The sequence below is a fragment of the Lates calcarifer genome, linkage group LG10 (assembly GCF_001640805.2).
Source record: "Lates calcarifer isolate ASB-BC8 linkage group LG10, TLL_Latcal_v3, whole genome shotgun sequence".
Classification (NCBI taxonomy): domain Eukaryota; kingdom Metazoa; phylum Chordata; class Actinopteri; family Centropomidae; genus Lates; species Lates calcarifer.
The window spans coordinates 930,305-948,462 of record NC_066842.1 but is presented as its reverse complement, the minus strand read 5'-3'; the positions used below and the strand labels follow the sequence as shown (position 1 = coordinate 948,462).

At 42.0% G+C, this 18,158-nt stretch overlaps 1 protein-coding gene across 1 annotated transcript; it reads left to right on the top strand.

Moving 5' to 3' along the window:
• The first annotated feature begins 6,999 nt into the window (after positions 1-6,999).
• hyal6 (hyaluronoglucosaminidase 6) lies at positions 7,000-9,636 on the top strand. Its single transcript, XM_018705112.2, is given in 4 exon segments — positions 7,000-7,935; positions 8,091-8,180; positions 9,153-9,296; positions 9,298-9,636. Coding segments are annotated over 4 exon segments (1,509 nt in total).
• Positions 9,637-18,158: the final 8,522 nt, after the last annotated feature.

The window sequence follows — 18,158 nt, the reverse complement described above, 5'->3', positions numbered from 1 at the left end:
ACAAACACTTGTGGTCTCCAGAGGATGAATCCCATCGACCCTCAGTGACCCTCTGAGTTTTCCTCCAACCAACAAAAGAGGTGTTTACTTTTGTTTTCAATGAAATATCTTAACAACTACTGAATGGTCTGCCATGACCTTTGGTGCAGACATTTATGTTGAGCTCATCAACTTTGTTGATCTGTTGACTTTGCATCAGGCATCAATTTACCCATCAGCCTCAGCTGCACTTTGTGTTCAGTGCTAATTAGCCAATGCTAGCATGCTAAACTTAGATGGTGAAAATGGCTAACATTACACTCTTTAACCATCACTATGTTAGTATTATCACTGAGTGCATGTTAGCATGTTGACGTTAGCATTTAGCTCAAAACATTGCTGTGTTTTAGTCTTATTCTTTTGAGGCTCCACACTGTGGCTGCAGCTTTTATCTCATGAATTAACAACTTCCGTCATCTTTCATACACACCTGTGAAAGACAGACGACAGTGATAATCTTCATTTAACAGATGGTGAGGGGTCGAGGGGGGAGGGAGTTGTTGTTGTTTTTGCAGATTTCCAGCAGAACAGACTCTGCTGCAAGACTGAGACAGATCTGATGATGATCTTCATCTCGTCTTGTTCAGGTGTTTCTCAGGTTTGTAAATTTGCTGTGGAGGAAAATTTCCCCTCCTCTATCTGTCCTCCAGCAGTTACTCATCCAGATTGGAAACTTTTCCTTGATGATATGATATAATAAGACAAGATAAATGTGATTCTGATCCTGAGATATAATTTAAAAAAGACAAACAAGTATAAAGGCACAACTGTAGTCCTGTGTAAAGTGTGATGAATATGGATAAAAACACATGTAAATATGTAAAGATCTCACATTTAAAAAATACAAACAACGTGTTATTAAAGATGAAATGAGGTTTGTAAACTTGTTGGCCTTTAACACCTCGTCATGTTTCACTGTTAGCAGCACCAAACCCTTCACATTGTTTCATCTAAATAATCCTCTGAGGCTCAAACATGTAAAATGATCTGTTATTTAACAGCCAGGTGTGAAGAGCAATGTGGCTAATATCCTGTATATTCATGTATTTAACTGATGACACCACTAGATGGCGTTAGACACTGAGCTGTCCAACCTCACCTCTGCCTTGACCTGAACTGAACACAAAGCAGGAACATGAGACTTGATCAAATCCAAAACATCAAATTCATTTATCAACACAACAGGGACAAATAATCTGTAATTAAAGATAATTTTTTGCATTTAAGCTTTAATGCATTGTTTCCTCACAGTTTAGCTTCACCTCTCTGAAGCTACAATTCCCAACTGAATTAAACCACTTGTAGGTTAATTTTTTTTAAAGTGAAAAGAAGTTGTAGATTTTGCTGCGTATGAAATATCAGCTGTAACTGAAAAAGACTTCAGACAAACAAGATGAGCATCTGTGACGACGTCCTCTTCCCAGAATCCTCCTCTGTGGCCCAGACATAACCTGGGCTCTCTCCTCTCAGTCTGAAGGTATAATCTAATATAAGCTGCTGCAGAGTGGCATGATGAGAATCATCATGTCTGTGTTTGTCTGTGTCGTTTCCTGTCCAGACATTCGTTCACAGATCTGACAATCACAGCAGCCAGTGATTGGCCAGGCGTCTGACTGTTATTTTTCACGTTTGTTGAACAACAACAACATCATCCATGTCTTCAAGGACAGACTGTAAACATGCTGTGTTACCTGATTATCTAAATGACGCTGTATCGCTTCTCCTTCTGTGACGGCTGGCTTTGCACCCAACCTCTAAACTCTAAAGACCTCTGACTTCCAATGTGGTTGGATGACATTTTGTACAATCTAGTTCTTGTCCAACACAATCTGACCATAAAAACCTCTGATAGATTCCATGGCAATCCATCCGGTAGTTATTGAGACATTTCAGTCTGGACCAGAGCAGTGGACAAAAACACAATCATCTCTGAAACCAAAAACTTGGCTAAAAACAAGCACATTTAGACACACGAAATCCTCCATTAGTGCAACTCCTATTTGTGTTTCAGGCACATTTACAGTGTCCAAATGTGTCTGAACACTTGTAGAGTAGATTTGAATCGATTGGTTACATAACAATTTGTTCATGTGTGAAGTTTTATGAGGTTACATGCCTAAAATGCAGCTTAATGCAGGTGTGAAGTGTCTGAAAGCCTGCACATTGCCTGCTGCTGCTGCCAGATAAATAATGACAAAGCTTTAAGGAAACCACCCGGTATCCTCGATCCTACATCTACAACATCCACCCACTCTGCTCAGCATTTCTAATGTTTCTACAGCTGACAGGAACTGCTTTACCTCCACCGCTATGCATTATGAAACCAAGCTGCTGCTGCAGGTCGTTTGCGTGCTGTACTACCAGACTCCATTGGCAAAAACAGGAATTTTACTTCTCAGAACACAGGAGCTGCTGGAATACCACTGCCTCCATCTGTTAGTTTGTGTTGTGTGACTTTCAGTGGTGGAAGAAGTAATCAGATCCTTCACATGAAGTAAAAGTACCACAAAATAACACAAACACACTAAAAGATCAAGGCAGAGGTATTACTGCACTGTTTTTTGTCAGTGGAGTGACATATAGAGATGTTTCTGGTTAAACTAAAAGGGATCTTCCTCTTTAATAAAAAGCTCTGTCTCTGGAGGAATCCTATCCATAATGTTGTCAGACACTCATAACAACAATCTGCGGAAAATGCAAATAGGAAACACGGAAGGGATTTTTTTAACTATATCAGTTTCTGGTCAGTTGTTTCTCCAGCTGAAGGAATGTCCTCCGATTTAATCTTAAATTAATATTTAGGTGGTGTAAACTTACCTGCTGTCAGTTCCAGGTGTGATATAAAGTAAATGTTTGTGCTGAGTCTGTCTGTTTGTTCAGGCAGAAACTGATGATTCTGTACATTTCTGTGAGGTTGATGCAGAGGTGCGGCAGAGCTGAGAGTTGGTTTATAATCCTCCAGATGTTTCCTCAGCTGCACAGATGGGTGAGTACAACACCTTTCCCAGGGTCACTGCAGTGGCAAGAATCAGGGTCTGAGCCGCCACCAAAGACACAGGATCCTCTGGGCCAATTAACTGAACTGTTCTTCTTACCATTCCTGGCAGAAAAATATGGTTTCCTTGGCGATGTGGAGAAGACTTTGCAAGAGTATTTTAATCTTCACATTGCCCAAATTTTGACAGACTGTCTTTTGTGTTTGGTCTAGAATTTCTGGGGAGCGCTATGGGTGATCAGAAAGGTTCAGACCTAAAGACCCACAAAAACTGGCTTGGACCTTACCATTTCTAAAATCCTGGCTACAGCCCTGTCTGGAATCTGATGTCATTACAGAAACTTCTTGATTCAGTGGGCAAAATCTACCTCTCTGGTATTTATCTGTATGTTCAGGATGGTCCAAACAATATCACAGTATCACATCCATGTACTTGACTGTTATTGTGGGGGTAAGTTCCTGAAGTTCCCATGTAGGTAACTGCTATCCACATTGGGCATTAAGACCAGCAAATGAGCTCCAGCCTGTTTACTGTCTGGGGCATCATCCCCTGTTTGGTCCAGTAAATGAGAGACCTGTTGGGCAAAGATGAGGAGGGGCCACACAAACAATAGTGGGGCATCTCAACCCCCTTTTAACACCCAGGAGACCGGAGAGACAGAGGGGACAGAGAGGCAGTTCAGAGGCTTTTCAGACAGACAATCTCTGTATCTGAGGTTAAAACAACAAAGGCGAGGTAATCATCAAAAAGGAGGCTTCAATCCTCAGCATGGTCGGCAAAGACAGGAAGGTAAAGCTGTTTTTATTCCTATTATTGAAATGTTTTACCTCAGATTTGGTCACCTGTCTTTACACATCTGATCTACAACCATCATAAGAAACTATTATTCTATCAGTACTTCTTTTTATTTTTTGGAAGCTTTAGGTTAGTCAGAGATTTGATTTAATGAAATCAATATCAATACTGAGATTAAAGGTTCCTACTGCAGTGTTCTTTCAAAGAGAGGAAAAACAATGTCATAATAATTTTAAAAACACATATCACAAATTCATCTGCCTGTAACCGATGGTTTGAAACCAGTTAAGATAGTTTAATGCTCACATCAGTGCAACTGCAACTGAATTACTTGGCTGAAAGTCAGAGTTTTTGGAAAACTGAAATAAGGTTTGAGATACTTAAGGATAAAAAACAGACAGATGGGTGGACAGACGGACTTGATGACTAAACTGTGAAAGTAAAATGTGAAACGCAGCTTCTGGTTGCTGCAGCAGTGAAGTGCCTCAGCTCTGGTGTTAATAAAACCATAAAATCACATCTGGAAAGTGCAGCAGAGAGACCGCAGCCTGAAAACCACACATGAACACAATCAAGACTCCACTGAAAGCTGGAAATGAACCAGAAATAATCAGCATATGTGAGAGAGTGATGGAGGGTAAAGGCCTCTGTAGGCGACGTGTTGACGATCCAACGGGAACTTTGTTCAAAGATGAAACTGTGTCTGATGATGCATGCGAGATTGCCCTGAGGGTGGCACTAGAGGAAAGGTCACAGGGTCATCAAATTCTAAAGGAGACCTCCTACTGTATATAGTGGTGCTGTATTTGGGGGTCTCAGGCCGGTCTGGATGAGTCTAAGAGAGTGTGTTTGATTCATGACCAGCTCGTCCTGGGTAGTCTGGAAAATATGAAGCCAGCCTTGAATTAACGGTTTATGATCCACCGTTAATGTCCAGCGACCAGAGACAGAGTGACGGTCATTATTCAGCAACACCACACATCATGGTGGGTGTGTATATGTGTGTGTTGGGGGGGGGCTTTAAAACCACAGAAAATCTGAGTCAGACCCCTGATTTGACTTCCAACATGTGAGGAGTTGCAAATGTGTTTGCAAGATGAGGCCAGATCTGCTTAGTAAGTGAGTTGAGTTAACAAGTCTACTCTCTAGACTAGATGCCATCATGGACCTGATCCATAAAAAGAATCCTGGTCTGAGAATGAACCAGAGGACAGTCAGAAATGTTCTGAACAGACGAAATGATAGTTAGACCAGATGCAGACTGTGGTGGATCTGCCTGCGACCTGTAGCCATACAACAAAATGCTGCCATGTCTGCAGCCTAAGCATTTTATTTGCCAAATGCATCATCCTAAATTTTACAGGAAGCCAATGGAAGGATGCAAGAGCAGAAATGATACCAAGATTCTTAGTATTGAATCTGATATTTGAGGGAAATGTACCAATAAACTGATGAACTGCAGAGGCAAAGTTATCAGGCGCAGTTAATACACTACAGCTTCCTTCACATTGACTCAAATTTCAAATTTCAAGGCCCAAATGTGAATTTCACCAGAGGAAAAGTCAGGTGATCACCAAAGTAATCAGGATTCTCTGGGGATCATAAATATCTGTCAGTCCATTCAGTAGTTACAGCTGTTGTGACGTTTCAATCTGGTGAACTGACATTGCCATCCACAGAGCCAACCCACCAGCATGGCAAAACATCATGAGGGTTGGCTGACAGCTCACCCACCCACCCCTCTCCATCCTCATCATCTGGATCCAGTTAGTTCAGTTCTGCTGCCTTTTCACCGTTCCATTGTGTCTGTCTGAGATAAAACATCAAACCAAGTCTCCTGTGTCAGTTTGGACTCAGACTTTGCGTTTGGGGGGTCTTTCTTGTGGTCCAGAGTCTCTGCATTTCCAGAGGCTCTGGGCCTTTCTGTGGTTTGGAGGACAGCCTGAGTGGCTTCACCGCACTCTGTTTGTCTTGGCTCAGCATCCCCAGAAAAACCATCAGGATTATGAAACCGGTGCGAGACACACAGCCTGAAGAAATGCTTTCCTAAGCTGAGCCGGACATGAGGAAAGTCTCTGATAAATTACAGCCTTCTTTAAATGTTTTGAAGGAAAAATTTCGACAATTTATCTGTGACTATTACTCTTGAGTCCTCCCATCTTCCACCGTCATCCCCTCCGACTCTCCACTCACTGATCCACATCCAAGATTACAGTGATCATAAAGTTCTCGTGCCATTAAAGCCATCAGAGAACATCAGATCCAGGCCAGCACCTCCTGAGATGAATGAAAAGTTTAAATGATCGGAGAAGCCTCAGCCCACACCGGTGGTTTCCTGCAGCCCTGCTCTGGTTACAATCCTGCGCAGAGAATGATGGGAGATTTTCCGTTGCGTCCTTGGAGGCAACCTCAGTGGTCATGTTTCCCAAGAGCCGGGTCACAATGTCCTTCCCCCGACTTTGGAAAAACTTAAATATGAATTACTTGCATATGAGGGGGCGCCAGTAGCAATTAGATGGGGAGAGTGTGTGTGTGTGTGGGGGGGTTATTACATAAAGAACTGAAGGGAACAATTTCAGAAGAATGAGAAGAAAATAGAAGGCACAGCTATAAAGAGACTAAATGTGATTGAGTATGTGCAACAGAGTATAAACAGAATGACTTTTTAAGCTTCATATTTGTGGTTCCTAAGTAAAAATGCACATTTTTTAAAGCAAATTTCACTAAAAAACACAACTGCTTCACTTTGAAACTATTCAAAAACACATGGCTCTTGGCGTCAGTGTGTCACCTACTTCCATTTTGTAAACAAAGATGCATCCATGTATTTGTAAAATTGATGATCAAACAGAGCATCCATTTTAGTTGTATCTGTCCTGTAGCTGCCAGCTGTTCTGGATTTTAAATGATGAAAAGTAAAGGAGAGAGGTGAGCTGTCTCTGCTGTTCTGGGATTTGAATCAGCATCCAGCTCAATCAGAGAACAGGGGAGCTTTGTGTTTTGTTGTGTTGTGGAATTTGGAGCATTCACTTCAGTGATCATCACTCAGGCCTGTCCGATTATCTCTGTTCACTGAAGCTTCATGATGTGTGTATTTTCTCTTCAAACATGTAATTTCACCCCTCTGCCTATGTAGGACCACTAATTGCTCCATGAAGGATCGGGGGCCATGGTGCAGATGGGGCTCCCTCTCCTGGCGCTGGCCTTGTGGGTTGCCGTTGGAGTAAAGCTCCAAGTTGGGGGCGACCAGGTGAAGCCATCCCGTGCACCTCTGATCTCTCACCGGCCGTTCATTGTCGTGTGGAACGCTCCAACCGAGTCCTGCCGCCTTCGATTTAAGGTGGACCTAGACCTCAGTGTGTTTGACATTGTAGCAAACCTCAACGAAACCCTCAGTGGACCGAATGTCACCATATTCTACCACAGCCACCTGGGATACTACCCGTACTACTCCAATTCTGGGCTCCCTGTTAACGGTGGACTGCCACAGAACCAGAGCATCTCCAAACACCTGAGCAAAGCCCGAGCTGACATTGACAAGCTGATCCCTCACAAGGATTTCCGAGGCCTGGGTGTCATTGACTGGGAGAACTGGAGGCCTCAGTGGGTCAGGAACTGGGGCTCCAAGGACATCTACCGCAACAAGTCCAAGGAACAGATCCGGAAACTTCACCCACACTGGCCGGAGAGTAAGGTGGAGAAAGAGGCGAAGGAGAGTTTTGAGAGGGCCGGGCTGGCCTTCATGAACCTGACCTTAGCTCTGGCTGAGGGCCGAAGGCCTGACGGGCTGTGGGGGTTTTATCTGTTCCCAGACTGCTACAACTACGGATACAAGCAGCACCCGCAACGGTACACTGGCGAATGTCCCAACATCGAGCACGTTCGCAACGACCACCTGATGTGGCTCTGGAAGGAAAGCACGGCCCTCTACCCGTCAATCTACCTGGACTACGAGCTCAAGTCCTCCCCCAACACAGTCAAGTTTGTCCACTATCGAGTCAAGGAAGCCATGAGGATCGCGTCCATTGCTCGTACAGACTTTACATTGCCTGTGTTTGTCTACTCCAGACCTTTCTATGCTTACACCTTTGTGGTTCTTTCAGAGGTATGTTTTTAGAGAAAAGACACTTTACATTCAGTGTGTTTGTAGCCTAGAGAGCATTTCGATTGCTGCATATGTCATAAAAGGCAATGAAAACTAGACAGTTACAGATGGTGTCAGGTGTTTAAGGTCTAAAAATGCCTGCCTTTCTGTTTCAGAGTGATCTGGTTCATACCATCGGAGAGAGTGCCGCCTTGGGAGCATCAGGTGTTGTCCTTTGGGGGTCATCAGAGTACGCTCGATCACAGGTAACGACAACAACTGAAAATATTTCAAACTGGTGACTTAGAACTGGTTAAAATTCAATGAAGTCCCCCCTCAAAAGCTTTAAATTCACTTGAAATCAGACCAAAAGGGCAGCATTAAAACTTAGTGCTCATTATGTTATCGGATTACTCTTACATTACAGCATACATTACATAAAACAAGCCACAAAGCATTAGGGAACCACAAATGTTGATGACATAAGTCGCATGCAGTCACAGTACATAAAACTAAGTTCCATGATTTCTGACTGTGATAAATACAGGCAGACATCATTATTCTCTCCTCCAGAATCTTATGTTTTTAAAAATAGTGTTTGTAATTTTTTCTGACTGTGCTGAAATGACAATTAAAAACAACAAGACCACTGTACAAAGGTAGACTGTGAAAGAAATTCAGGGGATGACCAGTCTGACTATGCAACTGCATCTGATTTATGTCTGAAAGTGGTCAGGATTTCTATTGTTTTACATCTGACTTTTTATAGCATCAAGTAACTAATTAAAACCAAACGTATAAGTAAAATGAACACTTAAACATTCATTCATGTGATAAAAACTTTGACATAAGGCACTAGAGTTAGGATGCTTAACTAACTTATTATCGCCACATGCTGTCTTTTTGAAGTTTTTCTAGAACCACAAACAGAAAAACAAGCTATCTTCTATGGTTGTCATAGCATATGCGGCATACAATGGGGTTAAGCAATTGATCCATTTCCCATAACACAAAGAAACAAACAGGAACAACTCTGTAAACATCTATTGGAAATGATTGGTGGTTTAGTAAATTTCAGCCCAGAACCTCTAAATTCAACATAAATCAATGCCTGTAAAGTAGGAAACCAGTGTGGTGAACATGAAGTAGAGATAATTTGCAGTTCCAGGTTTAAAACGAGTGCGATCCTTTAACTTTACAGACCTCTGACCTTGTGTTTTGTCCCCCACCTCCTTCAGAGGAACTGTCTGACAGTGAAGAAGTACATTGACGGTCCGCTGGGACATTACGTCATCAACGTCACGTCTGCTGCTAAGCTGTGTAGCAAAGCTTTGTGCAAGAAGAATGGCAGGTGTGTCCGCAAGAGTCTTGACTCAGGTGCCTGACCTGCACCTGAACCCTCGCTTCTTCAACATCCACCGCAACCTGACGCCCAGGGGCCCCCACTTCCACGTCAGTGGTCACCTCAACAACCACGACATCCTGGACATGAAGCACAAGTTCACCTGCCAGTGCTACCAGGGTTGGACCGGCATTTACTGCGAGATGCCCCAGGTTCCGCCTGCTCCTCCTCCTCCACCTCAACCTGACTTCCCTCTGCCTCACCCCCGAGAGAACAGCCTGCTGGGAGATATCCTGCTCCTCCTATCCCTCCATTTCTCCTGTCTGTGCATCATCACTTTTCTGGGACTCTGTCTGATTATCAAGTGTCTGATACTGTAGCCACCACAGAGTCACTGTAGAGACGACAACTGAAAGGTCTGTAGACCGAGCAGCAGGGGGAGTGATCAGCGGCAGTTCCCCTAATGTCCACTAGATGCTGTTTCAAGAAAACTAAGGCTGTATTGAAAAGAATTGGAAAGCCTCCAACTTCTCTCTACAAATATAAAGTCAGCTCTTGGTAACAGAGTTCACAACATCCGAAGTGTGTCTTAGTGGTGAAATTTATTTCTTCCCTGAAGGAATATTTCACTAAAAACCATGTTTGACACATCAAATAAGCATGTAGGCTTAAAATGTTGCTTTGAAAACCTTGCAGCTTGTAGTTTGCAGATTAAGAAAAAGAATTAAAACAGCCATAGAAATGTCTCAAACCACTGCTGTGAGTCCAAACTGACTACAGCTGCCATCCCTTACAGAAAGCTCCAAACTTCTCAGAGTATTCCCATAAAATTATGTTGATGCTAGCTGTTTCAAATTAAGCTGTACATTATATTCAAACCACCAGAATTACAACAGTGCATGGTGTTTTGAATCTTCTCAGTTGCCACAAATAGAAACTTCTTCTGTTTTAAGTCTACTGCAGAAGATTGTGCAGGTGTTGAAACCTGCTGTTAATTTGAATCTGTCATCACCTGCTGATGTTGAAGTCTTCACATGAAACTCTAAAAACTGTGGGAAACCTGTCTCATTGTCAGACATTGACAATGATAATTGTCAACTCCAGTCCCACTTCAGCTCCCATGTTTGTGGTTTTAGAAAAGCTAGGAAAAAAGACACCACCCTCTAAAATCTTTAAATGCAGAGTATCACTCTTACCTCACCCCCGTGAACACCACCTCAGCATCTGGAGACAAGTCTGCCTACATCCTGTTGCTAAGCTATGATTTGGACAGTTGCTGCTCAGGGGAAGGCGTTTAATGAAATGTTAATTTCAGCTAGACAGGTTTTCATGGAAGAAACAGTCTAAACTACTGCTCCTCCATTCAGTTCATCTTTTTCACTGACATGCATGCACGTCATGATTTAATGTGGAATTGTTTTTTTCATGTGTCTGAGTGTTTACAGCCTAAATAAAAGAGACAACTTGAAGAACAACCTCTCATAAATTTTCACACACAACAAAAACAGTCTACAGCCTGTGTCGCACTGTATCCACGACTAGCTGCTAAACTACTTATTAGCTAAAATGCTTTCTTCAGTCATTATCTAAAACTGAGAAAAATGCATTGCATAGTTAAATGTAGAGTTGTAGAGTTTGGTCACTGGTTCATGGTGTTGCACAGCAAATTAATGACTCATTCCAGATTTCTGATTGTTTATCTCTAATTTGACTTCAAAGAAAAGCTAGAGAGAGACAGTGAACAGGAGCTTATTCTCCACAGCAGGACAAACTAAACATTAGTCTTCTATAAAAAACCTCATAAAACAATCAGCAAATCAACAAATCCCTATAGAAGACAGTTCAGTTGGTTTACGGTCTCAGTCATTTGTTTAATTTGGGATAATGACTGTAATGAGGTTGACATCACAGCCAACACTTCATCAAGCTGCTGACTGAAAATGCAGTTTGGTGGTGACGTTGCAGTCAGTCAATGAGACATAACAATAGTGTCTGTCTGTCCCACGGGAAAGGGAGGGACAGCCGAGTGTCAAACACTGTTTTGGGCGACGACTGCGACTGGAGGTTCGTGATTCACGCCTCTTTAAAAGAAAAACTGTCAAAACAGAGTAAACTGTGGATTATAGAAAGTGCTGATGTCTGAATAAATAATGGAGAATTGAAGCTTTAGAGATGCTTCACTAATCTGCTGCTGCTGGAGGATCAGAGCTGCATGTTGGTAAATTTTTTACCTGCAGATTAATGGATGGAGTTTAAGGCCACACTATTTATGTTTTTAACTTTATTTTTGTTTGTTTTTACTTGTAGACACGACTGAGTCCTGACAGTGCTAGAGTTTTTTTTTTTTTTAATAAATCCTTGACTCCATTTTATCACAAAACAAAGGGAAGGAATGGTTCAACATTTTTTGGAATGAATGCCTTGAGTGAGATATTCAGTATCATGTTTGGAGTTAGCCTAGCTTAGCATAATTTAGCTTAGCATAAAGATTGGACGCTGGGGAAATTCCTTCCAGGCGTTCCTGATATATGACATTCACAAGAATGTGAGGTCACTATGACCTTGACATCTGACCATCAAAATCTAATCCGTTCACCTTTGAGTCCAAGTATATGTTTGTACCAAATTTCAAAGTGTTACTGAGATGATATGTTCACAAGAATGGGACAGATGGATGGACAACTCAAAAACATAATGCTCCCAGCCACGGCCAAATAAGCAACAAACAAGTCAAGCCAAGCCAAGGAGGATATACAACATCAAAAACATTAAAAAATGTAATAAAAACAATGAGTAACAACCATGTCTGCAAATCACCCAAAGCAGGAATTCTGTACTCTGTTTGCTCCATTTATTTGGTGTGAAAAAAATTAAAAATATTTTGCTCTTTAAATGCAACTTTGGACTAAATCCTACGTAAACTACTCTAACAAGCAAAGCGACATCTTTACTCTGCTGATCTGTGAATCACCCTCTGATGAACCTGCTCATGTTTTGGACATAAATATGAGTTGCCAGGCACAGAAACACAGTGACTCAGAATATTTCATAAGCCTTGAAAACTGGAGAGTTTGTCCAATAATAACACAATTAAGCAGCTTTTGTGGTTTTTCAGCTGCTCAGAGAATGGACACTCCGACCAGACCGACAAACCACCAAACACTGTGCCCAGACTGGAAACTGCCAGGTCCACTCAGGACGAACATTCACTCACTCCTGGCTTTGTTGTTATTACTCACTCCCTAAACATCTTTCACCATCACCCACTGATGTTCACTTTTTAAACTGCCTTCCCTCCAGGCAGCCATTGGTGTCAATTAATTTCTATTAATATCACCAAGCTGTAGATATGTCTCAAAAAGTTAGGTTTATTAACCGGAACCAAGTATGTTGTTTTCATGTAATACATTCACCTAAACACTGTTGCAGACCAAGCATACACCCCCATGGCAACAGCACTCCTCAATGGCAGGGCCTTCCTCATCAGGACAATGCTCCCACCACACCACAAAAACCGTTAAAGATCCCAATCTGATCCAGCATCAGTGGGATGATCCGGAACAAGCCAGATCCATGGAGGCCCCCCACTTGCAACCCACAGGACCCAAAGGATCTGCAGGACATCCCCATGCCCTAATGGGTCAGAGCTGTTTTGGGCCTTGGGTTCCCTGATGATCCGATCACACCATGACTCCTTTTGGCTAACATTCATCTCCATGCAATCGACCCCCTTTCATCCCTTTCCTCAACCCTTACATTCCCATCGAACATGACCCAGACGACTTTCAACCGAATTCGTCCCTTCGCCATTAGACCCCTCCCATTTCATCCCTTCGCTTGACCCCTACCATCCCACTGAACACAACCTACATCCAATCCTGTCACCATTCCAGGTAAACTCCTTTTTATCGTACAAATGATGTAGTTTTGTTGATGACGTTTTCCCTTTAGTCTTGTTTCCTGATAAAGTTTTTCCTTATCTGAATCTAGGGTCTAAGCATTTATAAAACAGGTTCTAAAGCCTTTGACTCTGGACTACATCATGACATTTCCAAAAACTGAATATTCTGACCTTTTGGTGCTGGATTAAAAGTCTTAGGATCACCATTAGGATTCATCCTCTGTGTACACTGAGTGTCTGAACCAGATTTCACGGCCTTCAGAGCTCCTCATGAGTAAATGCGACTCTGGCAGAGCTGGAGCTGACTTGGCTGAATAATTCTGACAGTGTGTCTAAGTTAGCGTTATTATCGGATTATGATGATTGGCAGCTGAAGAAGTAAACAGCCTCAGCATCTGCAACTTACAGTCCTCTCAGTTTCATGTCAGGGTCTTTTACTACTTCAACTTCTTAATTTAAACCTGAGAATGTAAGAACAGAGAAAATGATTATGTCAATTAAAGTTAAAACACTTTCCTTGCACTGTTCTAACCACATCTGAAGAGATCACTTTCAAAAACACTGCATACTGTATCCACTTTATGAAATGGACTCCTGGGGTTTTATCATTCAGTATGTCTTAAATACACAGAAACCAAACACCTGTAATTTTACAAACCTCAGGCTTCAGTCAGCTCCTGTACTTTCACTAATAACCATAATCAGCTTTAGTTCAGTGTCAGCAGTCGTGCTGGATGTTCGGCTCGTCTGCAGTGAACCTGGCAGAGACTCTGTCCAATCGACTGTGACAGTCTGTCAGTGAAACAGGAAAGAGCCTTTACAGGACCTTGACTCTGACTTTGAAGCTTATAGCTGATTAAAGAATAAGTAAGAAGTTATTCTGTTTTCCTTACTGTCATCAAATCCCTTGAAAAGGCCAAAACCAACAATATTAGTCCGTCTCCCAACACTTTCTGACTTCCTTCCTCTGTCTGTGGCTCTCAGGCCCAAAACCATTGGTTCCTCCTGAAGATGTAAACCTTTAAATCTGAAAAATGTTCACAAATATATAGTTTTATTTCAAAGGTGAGACACAGGCAAAAACATTTTTTTCATTCTCTGGTCAATTCATGTTTTCTTTTAGACGAGTGGAAAGAAAACATCCAAAATACACATTTATGTGTTTTGTTGTACTAAAGCTTCGCCTGTTTGCATCTGTAGATTTCAATTACAGTTCATATCTTTAAAAGCTGTTTTCTCAAAATGAGTTTTTCTCATAAACTGAGCCAGAAATCTCCACTTCCGCAGCTCCTTCCAGTTTTATTCCTATTTATATTCTGAAGGTTTGTACTGAGAGGTTTGTTCATATATCATTCACAGCCTGATTTCTAGAATATTTTATGTCTAAAACTTGGTGAAAATTGATTATTAATGGCTATTGACAGTATTTTCTGATTCATGAAGTGATTAAAAAAAGAGATATCCAAACCCCTCTCTGTAAAAACCTTTGACTCTAACATGTCAACAACTGGTTCTAGGCAATGTTCACATTTCTGTTTTGGAAATGTATGCAAATTCATGCAACATTTGCATATTATAATTATGAAATTTCAGAAAACTTCTAATACAAAAAATAGCTGTCTTAATGTCAGCTGTTTCATGGTGATATTTGTTAGATAGATCCTTAAACAGCTGGACATGGCACCTTATAGCAAATGTTCCACTAACAGGAGGAAAATGTGTGTTTATTGCAGACTGACTATCTGCAGCTCTGCTCGGCTATTTATCAGGTGTTCATCATCAACTCTCTCCACCAGCTTCATCTGCAGCTGCTGCTGCTGATTATAGGCTGGGAGGAAAAGCAGCTAAACATTTATGACCTTTATACACAAACAATTAACGAGGTCCAAACACTCACGACTGATGAACCAGATGGAGAGAATGTCTCACCTCAGATGGAAAAAAATCAAAACATCTAACTCAGTTCCACTTCCTGATCTGCGTAAGCAAAGACTGGCGACTTACTGGAAAACACATAATTTCCCTCTTTCAAAATTAAAGTCTGGACCGAAAAAGGAAATGATCCAACAACTATTACAGTTACATGTGAACTTGCACAGTCGTGGGTCTCGACTTTCTTCATTTTTTCATCTCTTACACTTTCTATAACCCAAAAGCATTATCTGAGCTGTGGTCACTAGGATCAAACTGTACCAATAAACACTGCTAACAACTGTTTTTGAAACAGTGGGAACAAAATCTGTGAGAAAATGTGTTTAAAACAACATTCTCAGACCAAGACGAAGGATCTACAGACATGCAGAGTTCCCTGTGAGGCCACAAACCACAAATATCAATGTCATTGTGGTGTTAGAGAAAAGGTCAAGGAATCACCAAATTCAATAGGATTCTGCTCCAAAATTTCAATGCATCCAGTGGTTTTTGAGACATATTAATATGGAGTGGTGGACTGACCAACCAAAGCAGCAGGGATGATGTGTTTCTGTAGTCCAACCCTGAACTTAGTATCACCCTGGAACCAGAAACATCCACAGAAAACTTTGTTGAGATATATCAAACCTTTAGATGAGGGACCCGAAGTAAAAATGATTCTACAGAGTTTAGAAACAAAATAAAACAAACAAATTTAACATAAAACACTAAATCACTCTGAGGTGTTTTATAGTACCATGAGAGGAGGCCCGGTTCAGAGTGAGTAGAGGTCGTCTCCTCCAGTAAAAACATCAACCCCGGCGTCAGTCTGTTGATTTTGAAATCCAGTTGGCCTCTCAGATCCTGATCCTACATCAACACTATGATTCTGTGAAGCTCCTTGGGGGCCATAAAATGCAGAGTTAGGTCGGTGGGCTGAAGATGGCATCAGAAACAATAATATAACTGCCGGGGAAAACTGGCAACCCAGCAACAAAACACACTGCCTGTGAAATTCACTGACGTATGTGAAAGAAAACCACAAGACTGCACAGGAGGGCAGCGACTCCAGCAGATCACTGCGCCCTCACAATGTCTGTTTAAACTGCGCTCATAACTGCAGAATAAGCTTCAGTCCCCAGAGGTCAAAGGTCAGAGCCACAGCAGACTGACTGTGATGAAAGAAAGTATGCACATTTCCTTTTTACGTGATGGCCTGATAAAAACATGAAAGCAGAGAGAGAGAGGTGCTGTATGATGCTGGCGTTTTAAACAGGAAACAATAATTATACTTTACTCTAAACTTTGTTATACAACTTCAGATGAGATAAGATGTCTTATAGTCTCTATGGGAGGCTAACAGGGAGGAAGAGGAAGCACTGGAGCCTTCATCTGCCTGAACTCCACACCAGGGATGGGCATTTGAGGAAATCTCCTGGACAGTTATCATCTAATCATTATTATCTTTATTGGAAACATTAATTGTGTAAAAAATACTTGGTTTGATTTGTCATTCTGTTGTTAAAAACACAAAACTGCTATAAACAGTAAAATGAGCAGTGTTCACCACTATTGATGTGAGTAGCAGCCATCTTGTTGGGGTTGGTGGGGTTGCTCTGACTTTCTGAGTTGGAAATCCGACCTCGTAGCTAGTTGAAACTTCCAACTAGGAACTTAGAAATTCCAACTTCTGAGTACAACTGGAAGGTCAAAGGCCATTTGCATAGGTTCTACATCAATCCTACACAGCAGCACAACCCAGCCTTTAGACCTCATTTACACTTGATGTTCCTTGGAGGGATTGGATCACTATGTGATCTCAAAAAAGCTCCAAGAAGCCTTTAAGACTGAAATCCAATTGCTCAAATCACCTCTGAAGAAGGTTCCAGATCAGATCACAGCCATTTAATTAATCTGCCTCCTCTGTCCTCATGATAACAGATGCTAAAGTCAAATCTAAAGCCATCGTTCAGTATGAGTACAGTTTACTGCCTCCAGAAAATAGCCATATGCTTGCACTCTAAGACACTGACAGAAGCTTTCATCCTCACCCACCGACTTTTGATACGTTGACGTTTTTGGATCTTTCTAAACATCTTTTGAAAAATTTCAGTTTAAAATAAGTAAATTGTTGTACAGGGGCTAAGACATGCACAACTACCTGTATGTTTTGATTAAAATGTAAGGAAATGGGAGTGAGAGGGAACCAACAGTTCAATCAGTCAATATGACGAGGGGACAACAACCTTTATCTGCAGCAGCCGCAGAGATTAGTTTTCAGTTTCCCCTCTTTTAAACTGAATTTCTGTCGACCGTCGTTCTGCAGGAGCAGGCGCTGTCAATGTCTACCCGATGAAAATCACCTCATTTTCTCCTGAAACCCTCTGAATCAAACGACCTAAAGCTGAACGTGGACCGACCCCCGAACCATCGCTTCCTCCCTGGGCAACTTGATGCCTCATTACAGTCGAGGCTATTAAAGCAGCCGGAGGATCCATGCTGTCTGTGCTCAGACATTTCCATAACACAGTCCATATGTTCGTGAGGAGAATCCGACCGCCGCGGCCGGGGGGATGCTGAGGTTTCTGTGCAGGGTTGAGTGAGTGGGAGGGGGAGGGGGAGGAGGGGTGAGGAGGGGGTGTATTGGTTCAGGGTGGGCCTTTCATCCACAGAGGTGGTGGAAACAAATCTGCACTCAGGATCACAGCGCCAGGCCAGAGGAATCCAAATACACTGCCCACCACCACCCCCACTCCACCCTCGGTGGGAATGTGGTTTCCTTCACACACACATACAGAGGGGTTGAGGTATTATGAAATCAGTCTGTAATTGTGTTTTTCTGAGTTTGAGTAATAAATGTGCATCATTTAAATATTTGTATGAGTTAGGACAAAGAGTGTGTGTTTGTTTGTATAGAGTTCAGTCTGTCCTTTATTGCACATGTGTGTTTGTGCCTCATCAATTAAATATGTTTGGGTTTTACAACAGGCTGGGTGAAGTCGTCACCACGACTATCTGACATTTTACGAACTAAATGATAAATACAACACACTGCTCTCAACAGGTCACTGCTGCTGCTGGGTCAAACAA